General features: G+C 57.5%; 8 protein-coding genes across 8 annotated transcripts; 3 read left to right on the plus strand and 5 right to left on the minus strand.

Moving 5' to 3' along the window:
* Positions 1-77: 77 nt before the first annotated feature.
* Positions 78-1,461, minus strand: PG986_014010 (mitochondrial 37S ribosomal protein uS2m; the record flags this gene model as incomplete). The annotated part of the gene is made up of 4 exons (XM_066850232.1): positions 78-432; positions 496-1,046; positions 1,073-1,365; positions 1,431-1,461. 4 exons carry the CDS (start codon positions 1,459-1,461, stop codon positions 78-80), a joined length of 1,230 nt encoding a protein of 409 aa, XP_066694375.1.
* A 552-nt stretch (positions 1,462-2,013) lies between these two features.
* Positions 2,014-4,000, minus strand: PG986_014011 (uncharacterized protein; the record flags this gene model as incomplete). The annotated part of the gene is given in 3 exon segments (XM_066850233.1): positions 2,014-2,568; positions 2,586-2,855; positions 2,912-4,000. 3 exon segments carry the CDS (start codon positions 3,998-4,000, stop codon positions 2,014-2,016), a joined length of 1,914 nt encoding a protein of 637 aa, XP_066694376.1.
* Positions 4,001-4,426: 426 nt separating this feature from the next.
* Positions 4,427-5,195, plus strand: PG986_014012 (uncharacterized protein; the record flags this gene model as incomplete). The annotated part of the gene is made up of 2 exons (XM_066850234.1): positions 4,427-4,603; positions 4,635-5,195. The coding sequence occupies 2 exons, from the start codon at positions 4,427-4,429 to the stop codon at positions 5,193-5,195; spliced, it is 738 nt and encodes a 245-aa protein (XP_066694377.1).
* Positions 5,196-5,634: 439 nt separating this feature from the next.
* PG986_014013 (uncharacterized protein) lies at positions 5,635-6,543 on the plus strand (the record flags this gene model as incomplete). Its single annotated transcript, XM_066850235.1, has 1 exon — positions 5,635-6,543. The coding sequence occupies one exon, from the start codon at positions 5,635-5,637 to the stop codon at positions 6,541-6,543; it is 909 nt and encodes a 302-aa protein (XP_066694378.1).
* A 537-nt stretch (positions 6,544-7,080) lies between these two features.
* PG986_014014 (uncharacterized protein) lies at positions 7,081-8,452 on the plus strand (the record flags this gene model as incomplete). The annotated part of the gene is made up of 3 exons (XM_066850236.1): positions 7,081-7,236; positions 7,302-7,709; positions 7,736-8,452. 3 exons carry the CDS (start codon positions 7,081-7,083, stop codon positions 8,450-8,452), a joined length of 1,281 nt encoding a protein of 426 aa, XP_066694379.1.
* A 446-nt stretch (positions 8,453-8,898) lies between these two features.
* Positions 8,899-9,631, minus strand: PG986_014015 (glycoside hydrolase family 11 protein; the record flags this gene model as incomplete). The annotated part of the gene is made up of 2 exons (XM_066850237.1): positions 8,899-9,298; positions 9,357-9,631. 2 exons carry the CDS (start codon positions 9,629-9,631, stop codon positions 8,899-8,901), a joined length of 675 nt encoding a protein of 224 aa, XP_066694380.1.
* A 2,608-nt stretch (positions 9,632-12,239) lies between these two features.
* Positions 12,240-13,790, minus strand: PG986_014016 (uncharacterized protein; the record flags this gene model as incomplete). The annotated part of the gene is made up of 3 exons (XM_066850238.1): positions 12,240-12,462; positions 12,551-12,768; positions 12,903-13,790. The coding sequence occupies 3 exons, from the start codon at positions 13,788-13,790 to the stop codon at positions 12,240-12,242; spliced, it is 1,329 nt and encodes a 442-aa protein (XP_066694381.1).
* A 619-nt stretch (positions 13,791-14,409) lies between these two features.
* On the minus strand, positions 14,410-15,570 carry PG986_014017 (uncharacterized protein; the record flags this gene model as incomplete). Its single annotated transcript, XM_066850239.1, has 4 exons — positions 14,410-14,452; positions 14,503-14,624; positions 14,705-15,021; positions 15,114-15,570. 4 exons carry the CDS (start codon positions 15,568-15,570, stop codon positions 14,410-14,412), a joined length of 939 nt encoding a protein of 312 aa, XP_066694382.1.
* Between the last annotated feature and the right edge of the window lie 254 nt (positions 15,571-15,824).

Here is a 15,824-nt window from a genome sequence, read left to right on the forward strand (position 1 = left end):
CAGGGTATCACTCACTCACCCACTCACCGAGACAGAGCCGTAATTCTTTTGCTTGTTTTTTGACCTTTGCTAGTCTTCTAATCCGTCCGGCGCGCCATCTTCCTCAGCTGCGGGCTCACATCATCCGCATTGGCAGCGTCCACCTCCATCTGCAACTCCTGCATGGATTCGTCGAACACCTCGCTGTCCTTGGTGGCACCGCCGCCGGAGGAGTTGCCGTTGAGGCCTCCGCTCGTGTCACTGGCCGCCGCCTCTTCGTCGGCGGCGCGCTTGGCCCACCGTGCTCGCTTCTGCTGGATCTCCATGAACTGCTTGATCTCGGACGGCGTGTCCCAGGTCACCTTGCCGTTCTTGGCGTCCTCCATACGGCGCTTCTGGCCGGCTTCTCCCGCACGGCCCAGGACGCTGCCAATGACGGCCAAGCAGCGCAAACTAGAAATTCGGATTAGTACCTGAAAGAGAGCCGAGGAATACCTGGAAATGGGGCTAGCTTACCTGTCATCGTTGGCCGGGATCGCGTACGTCACCCACGTGGGCTCGGTGTTGGTGTCGACGATACCAATCGTCGGAACATTGGCCTGGCTGCACTCGCGCAGCATCGTGAAGTTCTCGAGCGGGTTGAGGCACACGACCAGGTCGGGCACCAGCGCCCGCCTGTCCATCAGGTGCTGGTTGAAGCCGCCGATGGGCTGATCGTGTTCGTTGACGATTTCGACCGGGATGCCGGGCAGGATCTTGTCGCTGTTGGTGATGGTGCCCGGCGTCCACTTGGTGAAGAGGTGGCAGGCCTTGGCGAGGCGCGCCGCCTGGGTGACGATCTGGGTCTGGCCGGGGCGGGTGCCGACAAACAGGATCAGGCCGCCGTGGTAGGCGACTTCCTCGACGACGCGGGCGGCGCGACGCAGATGCGCGGCCGTCTGCTCAAGCGAGATGATGTGGATGCCCTGGCGGATGCCGTAGATGTAGCGGGCGTTGGCCGGGTTCCAGACGGAGGCGTGGTGGCCCATGTGGGCCTGGGAGGCCATGAGGAGCTCGAGGGTGACGTCCTTGGGGCCCGGGGGTTGCGGAAGACGTCCGAGGGGCTGTAGCGGTGCTCGACCTGGGCGCCGACGTTGCGCAGGTTGTGTCGCATCTGCTGGGCCGTCTCCCAGTCGGCCTTGGTGGTGTCGGGGGCCACGGGCCGGCGCCGGGTGGGCTTGGCTGTCCGGGCGAAGAGGGAGGGGACTGTGGGATTCTCGGGGTTGGTCTGCAGGGCGGCTTCGACGGCGGGGTCGGCGGTCGCGACGGGGGTGCCCGAGGTTTCTGTCGACAGGGCTCGCAGGCACTGCTGTCCGCGGCGAAGAGGCGCCGCCAGAGCGTTGCGGCCTGCAGAGGAGGTGCGTTAGGATTGCTTGACAGACATTGGCAGCAATTGAATTGGGAGAACTCACCCTGGCGAAGACCAAACTCCCTGATGATCATGGCGACGAATGCGATTGACGGATTGGCTTGCTTGACACGATCAAGCTGCCCATCAACTTGCCTACCGTGAACTTTGAAGTTTTTCGGGCTCGTTCAATGGCTGCTGCATCTCGCTCGGCACCTCGCAGCAAAATCGGTGCCAGAGTAACTCCGCCCCCCGCTTAGTCAGTCACCCACCCCACGGCCACGGTGGGGCTGAGTCTGTACCTCGCCCTCGCTACACCGGAAGGAGGCTCAAACAGTCCAACCTGATTCAATATCCAAGGTTGTTTTGAACATGGCTGCTTATACGCATGGTATGCAATTGATTGAATGGATCGATATGCTGAGGTCGGTGCCTCTGGTCAAGCAGGGTAGCCACATTACCGTCGCTGTGATGCGTGGGCTGGCTGGCTCAAAAGCCCGTCGATCAAGATAAAGGCCCTTTTTATCTTATGGCAGCTTGAGGCTGAACATACGGGGTATCATTTTGCTTAGAAAGATGCTTCGGCAACAGAAGCCAGTGGCTACATCGTACAATAGGTAGGTATGCAGTAAAAAAGCCAGCATTCGCTATTCCTCCTCTTCCTCTTCCTCCCCCTCCTCCTCGACCGACTTGATCGCGTATCCCTCCACGAAGCCGTCCGGGTCACAGGCCCTCTCCATATCAATCCGATTGGCCTTGACCCATCTCCTCACATCCTCCTTGTCGATCTGGATTCGGGAGATGGGCTTTTTGCCCGCCTCTTCCAGCGGCTCCGTCGTCTCTTCCTCTCGTCCTTCGGCGACGGGACTGTGGGAGGCGCTCTTCGTTGCTCCTGTCTCATCCTCAATGACCATGATGCCCATGTCGCGTATAACCACCAGACAGTCCTCGGGTGCTATCCACGTAGCTCTGCTGCACTCGTCCACATCCACAATCATCTCTTCTTCTTTCCCGCTTCTGCTACCATTGTTGTCCTGTGACTGTCCCAGGCTCAGGAGCCAGCGGCATATCTCGCCGGCCCAGAACCGCTTGTAGCCCTTCTTGCCCAGCTCCGAAATGGGCTTCTCGGGCCCGCCCAGCACCTTCTCGCGGCGCGAGATCTCGTACGAGATGCCCATGAGCAGGGCACCGAGACCCTTCCGCTGCCAGGGGGAAATACAAGGATGCAAGCCAGGTTATTGTTGTCCCAAGAAAGCTTCTCCTTCGAGAAGAAGCCGACAACCTGTGGGCGAGGTGGAGAAGGCGGTGGCGCTGCCTCTTCTCCTGGCTGCTGTTCTTCTTCGGAATCGGCTACTTCGGACCTTGTTGTTGCTGCCGTGGGAGGTGGCGTGTAGACCAGGAGGAAGTAGTTGAAACCAGCGACATCGAAAAAGACCGACTTGTTGTCCAGAAAGAGCTTGGCGAAGAGCGACAGGTTCTGGCAAAATAACTGGTGGGCAGGTCAGTATCGTACGTAGAGAAGAGCGACAGGACCTTCAAACTTACTGGTTCATTCTCGCCATCCACCTCCCAGACACTCCACTCGCCCTCCATGACCTGAGCAGGGCCTCCATCACCATCCTCTTTCTTCATCTTGCGATTGCGCCTGGCATCCGCGCCACCCGTACCTTGGGAGGATCTGCTCTCCTTGGCATGTACGTAGATCTTGTCACCCGGCACCCAAGCCTTGGGCAAGCAGCCACTAAGGTGCCTGCGCCACTTGCCCTCTTCCTTGGAGTACTTGAAACAAGAAGGGCACACAAAGAGCCTGTCCAGCAGCACCTCCTTGTCCTTCTTCCCGCCGCCGATCTTGGCCCCGCCGCCGCCGGGGTTGGCCTTGCCGCCCGACGTGACGGAGGCGTCGCCCAGCACGTCTTTGCCGTAGTAGGACGGGTACCAAGCGCGGAACGAGATGTCGCCCAGCACGACCCGGTCGATGTTCCGATCGGACCGTGGCGTCGGCGGCGGCTTTTTGGGCTGGATCGACAGACGGCGCTTCGGCGTTATCATCGAGGTACCGGCTCCTCGATACGCCGCGACGGGATTGTCGAGACTGACGGGCGATTTGGGCGCAGAGGCGCGTGGCCGGGAGTGGGGCGGGACAGGAGAGCGTCGTTGTGGTTGCGCAGTTGTGGCAGCAACGTGTTTCGAATCGGTCTGGCGCGCAGGCTGGAGGTTCTCCTTGCCCTCGCTCTGGTGTTCAATCGAGGATTGGGATTGGTCTGCAGACTCGGCATGGTCGTCGACGGCGCTGCGCCTTCGGGTTCGTCGGTTGGTGATGGTGGCATTTGCGACCTTGGGCCGTGGGGCAGCAGCGGCTGTGTCAGGGTCCGATGATGTCGATGTCTTAGTGTCGCGTGGTCTCGTCACGTAAGTCTTGGTGATCGGGGCAGCGGCTGTAGCGGCAGAAGGCGGGGAGGCGGACTCTAACGCCTCATGGGTATCGGAGCGTACGCGACGGCTTCGCAGCTGTTTCTCGGGCTCCAGCTCGGGCTGCAGTGTTACGGGATGGCTGTGACGGGTGGTTCGGCGCGTTGCGGACTCGGCCTCGGCTGGGTTTTCGTCTTGGGGACGCTTGCGCTTCGAGGGCGCCATTCTCCCTCGCCCATCCAAGTCAGGAGATAATTGAATGGGTGCAATCGGAAGCCAGTCGCAATGGCGTATTTCAATCGGAATTGTGAATTTCAAGACCGTAGTCGCGTGCAAGTCATCGTGGATTGGCTGAACGAGAGTGTGGTTAATGGTGAACCGTGATGGTGGGTGATGGTGGGTGCACCCTTAATACAATTAGAATTAGGTAAGCTTGATCAGAGCAGAGCGGAAACAGCTCCGCTCCCCTTTTAAGACCCTTTAGGATATTTATTTTGGTCACGTCTTGTTCACCGACGACACACCCAATGAGAAGGCATCGTTCACAAAGGAGACCATTAACCAATCACCTTGATTAAGAACCTTTTAAGCTCGCAACAATCGGCTTGGGACGTCACCGACGTCACCGACCCAGATACGACAATACACAAGATGGTACTCTCGCACAAGGAAGCCATCAGGGCCCAGGTATGGCAGGAACTCCGCAAGGTCGCCTACCCGGACTCGCGCTTCCACTATGACTTCTCCAGCTTCATTGCCGATTTCGTCGGCTCCCAGGCCGCCGCCGACCAGCTGCTCGCCATGCCGAGCTACAGCAGCTGCTCCACCGTCTTTATCACCCCCCGACAACTGCCTGGAGTACCTGCGCGAGAAGACCCTACAGGCCGGCATCAAGGTCCTGATCACCACTTACGGCATCCGTCGGGGATTCTGGCTGCTCGATCCCGCCGTCATCCAGCCGGAGCTGTACAGGTACGCGTCGACCCTCGACGGGCTCGAGAAGGTCGGTCAGTCCGTGTCGCTGGCCGAGATTGCCAGCCTGGACTTACAGGTCGGCTTCATGGTGACGGGTACGGGCGCCATCAACCACAACGGCATCCGCTTCGGTAAGGGCCACGGTTTCTTCGATCTCGAATGGGCCATGCTGTATACCCTCAAGGTCGTTCATCAAGACACCATGACTGCGGCCGTGGTGCATGACTGCCAGGTCTTGGACGAGGAGCTTATTCCCGAGACATATGATACCGTCTGCAATCTCATCGTGACTCCAACCCGGGCGCTCCGCCCCGAAGCAGCGATGCAGCCCACATGTGGCATCCTCTGGTATCGGTTGGAGAATGGCATGTTAGATGATATACCCCCTCTGCAGGAACTTCTTGCCATGGAGAAGGCCCGAGAAGAAGACATTTCCTCGGACTGAGCACTCTTGGTTTACTTACTCACGCCCGCACCGAAATGAAAGTGGTTTGTATCTCAAGGTCCGAGCTGGCTCAGAAAGCAAGGGTTGGGTTGGTATATTCAACGGCTGGGAATCGGAACGTTTGAAGTGCCTCAATGGAAGATGTAGTTGCACAGCCCACTGGTAAAAGCTGGCTGAGATGTAAGTTTGTCTATTCAGGGGATGGTCCAACTTTTGCAACAACTTTCTCGACTTTGACTTTGCCCAGGCTCTGGCACAACGTAGAAAAGTGTTCTTAAAAGCAGGCCTTGGATATTTCTTGGTCATTCCTTGCCTTGAGCATACCGAGCTCGTTGAATCTCCTCCACACCAACACAATATCCCGCAATTACTCAACACACAAACATACGGCACAAAACACTCGTAAAGTCGCTATACAACCGCTGAGATCCAGGCAACAATGCCTTCCGAGCCGTCATTCCCCCAATTCTCCAGGCTCCCAGCCGAAGTGCGGCTGCAGATATTGCACCATCATCTCGACAACTCGCTGGGGCGACACCACTACTTCGAGACCAACCATTACAACATCGCTGGAGAGTGGACTGACCTCAAATGTGTGACACGCACCTACCACTGCATCAATACAACGACCAATACCGAAATTAACAATGACGCCACCAACGCAGGCTCGGACAGGGCCGATGATTGCGTCTACGCAAACGACGGTCTAGCGAGCGAGCGCATCCCCCTCCGTCGTAGCTTATACAGACAGGGCTATGTCTCCTCCTCCCACATTTGGGCCCATTTCGCCACTGACGTTTTCACTTTCGAATGCCGCGACCAGAACACTTTCCCCATCCAACCCACCTTCCTGGGAGACCTGGAGCCCGATCCCCCGAGGCAGGACCACTGGTTCTGGCGGATCCAGAAGCTGGCCCTCGGCATAAGCAAAACCAGCTTGCTTTGGGGCTATGTCCTTACCGACTTCGACAAAGCCATGCTGCGGAAGACATGTGCTCTGAAGAGCGTCTACGTCGTAGCCAATCTGTCGTTCGGGCTAGATCAACCCCATTCCTGTTCCTGCGGGACGACCGGAAGCGAGGTGGGAGCAGTGCCCAGAAAGGCCCATCTAAATGGGTTTATTGCCCTAGAGGACTACCCCCTCAGGCCCAAATCTGAGTGTCCGGAGGGCCAAGTCCGGTATGGTATGGGGCGTGCCACCATCGACAAGGCATCGCGGCTCAAGGATGAGCTGGAAGATGTATTTCGTGGACGTTCCGGCGACCAATCTGTCGAGGTTCTAGTTGTGTGCTCCCCCTCAAAGACGGTTCGGGTCCCTCACTGGACTGGTCACGTCTCACACCGTTAACTGTTTGATGGTCGCTGCTACATTGTTGACGGTTTGGCAGAAGAAGGGGAAATTTTCTCTATAAGCCGACTTTTGCATAATACAATATCGAGCGGTGAGAGTCACACCGTCTAAAGACGGGACGGGGCATCCAATCTTATTTATAGCAATAGATACATCCGCAAGAATAGGGGTTTGAATCATCAGTAGTATGAAATGTCGTTTCCATTCCAACCAGATTCAAATTCACAAGTCGTAACCATTACATCGTATCCGCCAGCCTGTACACACGAACTATGCCCTTCATACTACATTATTAATCCGCCATTTCGTTGCTAATGGAGAATAGTTAAATGGGGCAATGTTGAGCACCCTCACTGTCTATATTAATCAGCGGCGCCAGCTCCTATCCCAATGAGGATAGCGGCCGCGGCCACAAACGACGTCACGTAAGCTCGCTGGCTGACCATGCAGCACCTTTGATCTTCCATGGGCAACGAAACATCGGTAAAGGTCTTACATTAAAGCTCAACGGCCAACATGCGACGAGCTGCCGCGATGTCCCACCCAGTAACCGCAGCCTGCACGCCCTGCGCCAAGGCGAAGCGCAAATGCGGGAAGCAGAAGCCCGCCTGCCTGAGGTGCCACAAGCGAGGCGTCCGGTGCGCCTACCCCCGGAGAAGCCCAGTGCCTTCGTACTCGTCGCGGACCACGGTAATTCGTTGACGTCGCCGCAGCTACCCACCGCCGTCTCGTCTGGGCATAATCAGCTGCCGTAGTACCTGGACGAGGGCGGGCTTGGATCTTCGTCCTTCTCTGGTGGATTCTTCACAGTGAACGAGGGAGGAGCAAGCAGCACCTTATTCCAGAATGGTGTCGACCTGGATCCGGGTATCGCGTCGTTTCTACTCCTAGACAGCCGCGCCGAGTTCCAGCTAGCCACGGCCTGGTTCGTCGGCCCCGACACCTGGACCGCGTGTCCCATGCCCCCGACGGTCGCCGCCGCGCATACCTACAGCCAGGCCGACCTGGAATCGTACGCCCAGACGACGCGGGCCTGGCTGCAGACGTGGGTCCACACGGGATCGAACCCTTTCATCCACTCGCGCTTGTACAAGACGCGTTGCCCAACCTGTGTGCAAGACGCGTACCTGGCCGCAACATCTTGCACCTCCGGGACCGGTGTGGTGAGGTAACGCCCGCCCGGAAACAGATGGTCCACCGCACCATCGAGGAGAAGATGCTGTCACTCCTGAAGATCAGCGTGGTTCCGTCGGACCGTCCTTCCTCGCCCCAGGATCTGACGGTCAGCTTGCCGCTTGACGATCCCCTCGAGCACATCGCCCGGGTGCACGCACTGCTAGTCTACCAACTCATCGGCCTCTTTGAAGAGGGAAACGTCCGATTGTGCCGCCTGGCCGAGCGGCACATCCCTGTCCTGTACCGATGGATGTGTAGCATGGTGCAATGCTGCGCCCGCCAGACGGAGTTCCTGGGCGAGTCCGTGACCGCTTCCCCCAAAGCGGCAGATGCATCATCATCGTTTACTGCCAGGCTTAGCTGCGACGAACGGATTTGGCAGACCTGGATCATGGCCGAGAGCGCACGGCGCACCTGGGTCGTCATCTCGGGCATCCAGGCCGTGTACCTCATGGTGCGACACCAAAGCGCACTGATCCCGTGCATGGGCGGCATGATGGTGACAACCCGCAAAGGGCCGTGGGATGCCGCGTCGGCGCAGGAGTGGCTCCGGATTTGCTCCGAGGTCAATGTCGGACTGGTGCAGATGGCGGAGGCGCACAATCAGTTCTCCCCGTCCACAACGGCAGCAGCAATAGGCAAGTCCAAAGACCCCGACGAGTTCATCAAGTTTGCACTCCTCGTGGGCCACGGCGAGCGCAAGGTGTCGGAATGGAACCTATGGACATGATTGAGGCCTGGTCCCTACAACGACAGCTGACCTCGAGCCTTCCTATTAAAACATTTCACTTGAGAGAAAGGCATGAGAAAGACATTGAGAGTTTGGTGAAAACCGGCGATCCTGTGTATCACGAATCTAACCAGAAGGTTTGTTGAAGTTTTTACACAAAGGCAGCCCAGGTGCTATGTACAGGTGAACCAGTTTGCCCGTCTTTAGAATTAATACGCGAAGTCCGCAACCAGCGGCGTCGGGTCCTACGTGCCCGACCCAACAGCAGCCAACCCAGCTAGAGATTTCACACCCTGCTGGTTGACTGCCCGTTGTCGTCGATGTTTGCTCCAGGCCTTTGAAAAAAAAATGATGACCCAATGCCACGATCGTCATCAACCCCTCATCCTCCACCTGCTCCTTCCTCAACCACTTCCAAGTCTTGAGCGCGTGCGACGCTACTAGACTTAGGAGACGGTGATGGAAGCGGCACCGGAGCTGAAGTAGCCCTCGGTGGCGACGATCTGGTAGTCGAAGGTGCCGAGGTTCATGCCGTGCTGCTTCCAGGCGTTGAAGTGGCAGCCGGTGTTGACGGAGCCGGAGGAGCGCTTGTTGGTGCGGACGGACCAGTACTGCTGGAAGTTCTTGTTGCCCTCGATGGAGGGGGCGTTGGTACGCGTGCTCTGGAAGATGTCGTAGTTGCTGCCGTCGCAGGTGACGGAGCCCTTCTTCTGGGCGCCCGACGAGGGGTTGTAGGTGCCGAAGTTCTCGACGATGTAGTACTCGACCAGCGGGTTCTTGCTCCAGCCGTAGACGGACAGGTAGCTGTTGCCGTTGGGGGTGTAGCTGCCGGAGTAGTTGATGGTTCTGGGGTGTGTCAGTAACCAGATCGGCTGATATCAGTGTAGTTGAGTTGAGAGCTTACCTGGCGGAACCGGGGTTGAAACCCTTGCCGGCGACAAAGTTGCCCTTGTTGCCGCCCCACTTGACGCTGTACTGGCCGGCGTTGCCGTTGTTGTACTGGATGGAGCCCTGGCCGTCGGTCCAGAAGGAGTAGTAGAAGCCGTTGTTGAAGCCGGTCTGGCTCTGGGTCAGGGTCTGGCGCTCGGCGAGGTCGCGGGTCTCGACCTCGACGGCGGGGGCGGCCATGACGCCGGCGGCGGCCGAGACGGCGGTGATGAAGGTGGTGAAGGAGACCATTTTGAATGTTTTGGTGAAGATCGGCTAGCGAAAGTAGTGACAACGGGTGTGTGTGTGTGTGTGTGTGTGTGTGTGTAGAGAATGTAATTGCGAGAAGCGAAACGAAAGGGTGTGTGATCGACTGGAGCTGGTTGGGATGGTGAGGTGAAAAAGAAGGTATAAGCGACGGGGAGACGATCATGGTTATATATCCCATCTCGCGCTTCTTCTTCTTCCTCCTCCTCCTCCTCCCGCGTGCACCACCACCCGAATGATCTCATCAGAGTCGTGCCAGTTCCCTGACTCGATGCGACGCTGCCCGTCCTTCCCATTCCCGCTCCCGTGGCCTTGGGTGGATTCGCATATACCTCAAACCAGCTTAACGTCCACGGGAAAGAGGTAAGAGTGGTGGACGGGGGTCGCATTGCCGGCCCGCTAGGTAGGGGTAGGCGAACCCGCTGGTTGGTGGAATGCAAAGTCGGACTTACCACATCAGACGGAATGAGCAGGGAATCCCAGGCGGACCCGGCTTTTGTCCAGCACTACCGGGGGTGGGTTCGGTCAGTTTGGCCAGTCTCGTCAGTCCTTCTTCCTATCTGAAGCGCTCGAATGTTGACTGGGGCAGGGGCCAGGAGGCAGTGGACTGGGGGTCCGTGGTCGTCTTCTGGCCGGTCACCTGAGGTTCATGAATCGTGCAGCGTTGCCCAAGATGGTGGTCCCATGGACGACGCAGACGGAAATATTCTGCCGGCAGTCGGTGCTCGAATCGCTTGGGCACTCCAGTGTCGTTCTTTTCCAGGTTCTCGTCCACAGTTCGAACGGCAGCTGTTGGTGACCAGTATCGGCATTACACTGCAGATCATGCCGCATCGGGACTTGGCGTCCGATGGATGGGTGAGCAGTCGCCCACTGAAGAGATCCAGTTCAGATCCAGTCTGGGTGGTGCTGCTGCAACAGAACAAAGATTAGCCGGGCAATTCTGGATGCAACCCACAGTTCCAAGGTTTCATTGCCAGTTCTGGTGCCCCCATTCTGCCCCCCCAACTACCGAAAGCGTGCAGAGTGCCAAGCGACACGGCCAATCCGGATTGGGCCGGTGATCTGGTCTGGCGAATCCATCACTGAACAATCGGGTTCATCGCTCATCGTTCATCGTTCATCGGATCATCAGGATCGTCGAATAGTAGTGGACAGTATCGCGCATTCGCGGCTGCACCTAGAAAGAGACTTGGCTGCACGCTTGGTTGCTTGGCTTGGGCCTCTTTCAGCCTCAAGTCGGGAATTGGTTCGGTCTCAGGTCTCAGGTACGGTACAGACTCGAAAAGCTCCGGTCAACGACATGCCCGCCCACTTGCCAATGCCAATGCCAAGGCCAATGCCAATGCCAATGCGATGACGGATGGATGCATCACTCTGCATCGTCCTTTCATTTGCCCTGCTCGCTCCATTCTCTCGCCATGACATCTCATCTCCCGACGTTGAAAGCTATGGGTGCATTTGAAACAGCGGTGCTGGCGGGGCTCACGCGAACTGGGTTCTGGAAAAAGTTGGAACAGCGAACATTCTAACCCCAAAGAAGCCGTACTTGGTTATCAGCCTAAAAGTAATCAGCGAGATTGCCGGGGGAATAATGGAACGACAGCAAGGCCGTGGTGGATCGGCCAGTGCCCGTAGCAAATGATTTTCCCACCTGTCAAACTCCGGAAGAGCCCCGTTAGAGTGAGTTGGAGGACACTCATTGCTCGTGGTCTTCGATGTTCTGGTCGCATCCAACTGGAGCCGCTGTCCTTACCCCCTGATCCAATCCCAGCAGTCTATCCCCCAGGCCGAGGGGCCGAGCTAGGCACTTCCTGGCGATTGCAACAACGATTACCGACTGGCCAATTTCACCACTGCACCTCGACAAACAAAGTTGACCGAACTACCGGGTAATGAGATGGCGGTCGGGAAATAAGACGTGAGAATTAAAAAAAAAAAAAAAAAAAAAAAAAAACCAATTGGGCAATTGTACTGTATACCCCAGGGCTCTGCTTGAGTGTTACCAGTTTACACAACCGTATGTATGGATATGGCATTTTAGTGCTAGATCAATCATCTGGTCCGTCCACTGATTGATCACTGGAGGCCGAAGGCTCAACAATCAAACTGAACCTTAGGCACTAACTGGTCCCAGCCCAGGCACAGGCAGGCAGCAGGCCAGCCCTGCGGCATTTTAACCCAGGCGGTATCCAGGGTTGGTCCAGGGGAAGAGATAGCGCCACTTTTCAGCACTGCCCCGCAGGACAAGCAAACAAACCGCAAACCACTGGCTGGCCACCTCCTGCGTGGGGCCATTCCTTACCGCCGCAACCAGCGGAAGAGAACCACAGTTCCTCGGGATGGCGTCCCGAAGACTTCGCCATTGTCTTTTAGTTCTAGTATGATGCCCTTACTGACTACACGTGATAATCGCACTATACCGATTGGGCAACCATTGCGAGATGATGCATTGCGTTGTCTTCCTTTCTTGCCTTGGTGACGACGGTATGTGTGCATGATCGAACTATCACGCTGAAATGTACAGGAAACACCTACGGCCATGGCTTCATGAAGACAAGAGAGACCACAGCCGGTAGGTAGGAAGTATGCATCACCCATCAAACAGGACCGTACTCTTGCCCGCGCCGTCGGGCATCCTGGCACGTAGGATCAGGCCCGGGTGCACACGGTCGTCGACCCCGTCGTTCCAGTTCGGCTGGTACGGCAGCTGGTTGATCGTCATGTAGAGGTACCCGTCCCAGCCCGCGTTGGCCGAGTCGGGCCAGAGGATGCGCGGGTCCCTCACAAAGGGGACGGTCTGGCCCAGCGTCGAGCTGTATTTTTCCGTGTCGGCTAAAGTCAGCAAACCAAGGGGAAGAGAAAGGAGGTAGCAAGGACCACAATACTGGTTGATTGACTTACTTGTAGATGAAGACGCCGTTGTGCTCCGGCATCAGCATGTACACATTGCCCAGGCTGTCGCCGGCGAACCCGTTGGCGTTGCCGCCCCGCTGCCCGAGGCTCTTGACATTGTCGAAGGCCGCCTTGAAGGCTTGCGGCTTTTCGTTGGGGTTGGCGCGCAGGTACTTGGTCTCGATGGAGTAGAGCGAGTTCGACGTCAGCGGCGAGTAGTACATGACCTGCGACGGCCGGATTACTTCAGTCAGCTCTCGATATCTGCGCGCATTGGGGTTTCTGCAAGTGCATGCGCCTCCAAGGAAGGGCGCGCAATCGATCAAGAAGGAATCAGGAGATAAGAAAGGCAATTACTTACATCACCATACAGGCTCAACTCCGCCCCGTCGAGCCCTTCCTGCAGGAAATCGACCGCCTTGCCCTTCCGGCGCAGGTAAAACGGCAAGCCCTGGTAGCTCGGCACCGCCTCCGCGACACGCAGCGTGCTCGGGTGCTGGTCCAGCTGGCGCCAACTCTCGCCCGTGCCCAAATCCAGCACAATAAAGCCATTGCGCCCCTCGTCGGAGCTGTCGACGATGTACGCGATCCCCTGGCCGCTTTCCGTCGCGTTGCGTCGCTGGTCGAACCGCAGGTCGTTCATGTACGAGTCCGGGTAGTGCACGTCCACGGGGAAGGTGTAGGTCCGCGCCACGGCGTTGGTGGTGAGGTTGATGGCCACCAGCTTCGGTCCGCCGGGCGCCGCGTACGGCATCGACGGCGACGAGGTGGATGCGTTCACCGTCGGCCGCCCCGTGTCGAGAACCCACAGCGTGTCGTCGGGCGTCACGTACAGCGCCTGCACGCTGATGAAGTGCGTCGAGTCCGCGCTGCCGAACGGGACTCCGGCCACGCCACCACCACCTTCTCCCAGCACGAGCCCCGCGGGCGGCGTGTTAAGCTCGAGGCTGGGGTATGCCGCCTCGGCCGTCAGGCTGACGACCTCGCCCAGCGTGTAGGCATAGTCACCCCGCGTGTAGCAGGTGAAGACGCGCCCCTGCCGCGACACGGCGAGGCCGATTGGCCACTGGTCGTAGAAGTAGTGGTACTCCTCCACCGGGCAGCCGTAGGTGCCGGTGTCGATGCGGACGTTGTGGGTGCCCGTGGTGGACAAGGTGCTGTTGAGGGATACCGGGAAGCCCGGCGGCGGCGGTTGCGACTGCGCCAAGCCTGTGCATGCTAACAACAAGGTGAGGTGGGTTGGCTTCATCGTGTACATGATTCTGCCGAGACGTACTCCAAGCGGAATTGGAAGTCTAACTGATTCGCCTGAAGGGGCCGCCTTTTCACTGCGTCCAGAGCAATGCCAAGATCCTGGTCACCGGGGTGAAGTGAAATATGTAGGTCGTGTACATGTACTTTCCCCGCTCACGGGAGATCGACCACCCGATGTAGGTTGCGCACGCATGATAATATGAGCAGCTACTGCACATGCATTTGTCTGCAGCGGCCATTACCACGTCTGACGAGGTTGGCCATCATGGTGCATCCACTCCCCGGAGTCAATGACGTGTTGCAGTGGTATTACGCCGCGGGGTGTTCGGTTCGGCCAACATGCCACTACCGAATACCGAGCAGATCCCTCCTTTAGCTGCTTCAATATGGCCGGCGAGTGTCATGACTCCTCGTTCAGCGGTATGGTGTGCACCGAGCAGCCAGTAACGAGCCTGCCGTTCTTTTTGACTCCTGCTCATGCTCAGGCAGTCGCTGGCCGCCATGAAGGTTTTGCTAGTACGCATCAAGATGTCGTTTTCGCCTACAATTCCATCTGTGCAAGTCTCCGTATACCAAACTGCATTCGCCAGAGTAGTCTGACCTTCGCTGGGGTTTTAGTCGACGATCACGCTAGATCGTTTGAACAACCATGGCGACCTAGTCTTTGGTTAGTGAGCAGCAGCAATTCGGTCGCGACAGGGACTCACTTCTCGATGACCACTTTAAGAAAGCCGTCAAGACCGAGGGCATCGACGCCGCCTCTCAGTTCGAGCATGCGAGTATGGGCGCCAAGGTGGACGTTCCATTCCTCTAGGTTGCCTAGTATATACTGCGACAGGTACGAACATGTCATGTCAGCTTCTTTGATCACATCTTGACGGGCCTGATCCAAGGCAAAAGAGTTCTTACCGACTCGGTGAGTAACACCGCAACCATGGAGATGGTGGCATCACTGGCCCTCCGGTGCTCAGACGACACGCATTCGTTGACCCACTGGATGCACTCCTGCTTGTATACCATGTAGGCATCAGTATAGCTCCCGGGTCTGCCAATGCTGCTCTCCAAGCTGCGGCAGGACTGGAGGAATAGTGATGCAAGGAGACCGGGGTCGGCCAAGGCGAATGGGAGCCAGCACTTCATTTGCATGCTGGTGAACCACGGCGGAGCACTGCTGCCACCACCCTCGCGACAACGGCCCCTGTTGAACAGAATGACATGGTTGATATCTGGGCTTGTATGTCAGACTAGCTAACTCCTTAAGGCCGAACGGGGTCGAAAAAGCAAATAAGACTCGAACACGAGGGAAGCATAAGCGTACAGTGATCAAGCAGCAAAGTCTCCCGGGCTGAGAGTGGACGGACCGGACGCCAATGTGGATCTTTTGTGGGAAAGAATGGGACAAGCAGGGCTTCCGGTGCTAGGGCTGCGTGGCCCGTCTTGGCCTCCTCGGCAGGCTCTTGCGCTCGAAGTCGGCTGCTCCCGGCGGCATCGCTGATGGGTTGTCTGGGCCGGCGCAATCGGCCCCTGGTTCTTTCGACAGCTGCCGGGTGAGCCTGGCTCCTGGCCGCCCGCCGAGCACGGTTTTCTTTTGCGGTGTGGGAACGGATTTGACTAAGGCTTTTAGGGGTCGACGCTTCACCCGGATGGGCTGTGTTGATGAAGAGAAAGCCGGTTGGCTGGCGCTCTAAATGCGTCATTATGCTTGTCTCGCGGTCGTGACTGTCGGTGATGTGAGGTATGTCAGAAGGATGCCGCTCTTGATAGGATTCTTCCATTGGTGTCTTTGCCCAACGAAGCCTTTGCTGGATGTGCTGACAGGCGTCACGTTTGCTGACAATCGGGTAAGACCACCAGACGCCCATCGTCGGACCCTTTATCGCCGAACAAATTCCTAAACTGGATTAGTCGGCCCGCTAATAGGGGCCCATCCGTTGTTAGTCCCGGGACCTGCATTCTTCTCACTGCATGGCCCCCCTTACAGCCGAGCAACTTCCTGAATAGGTAATCGGACCTTTTTTTTAGGTGTACA

This window comes from Apiospora aurea (assembly GCF_038362705.1).
Source record: "Apiospora aurea strain CBS 24483 chromosome Unknown utg000009l_segment0_segment0, whole genome shotgun sequence".
NCBI lineage: Eukaryota > Fungi > Ascomycota > Sordariomycetes > Amphisphaeriales > Apiosporaceae > Apiospora > Apiospora aurea.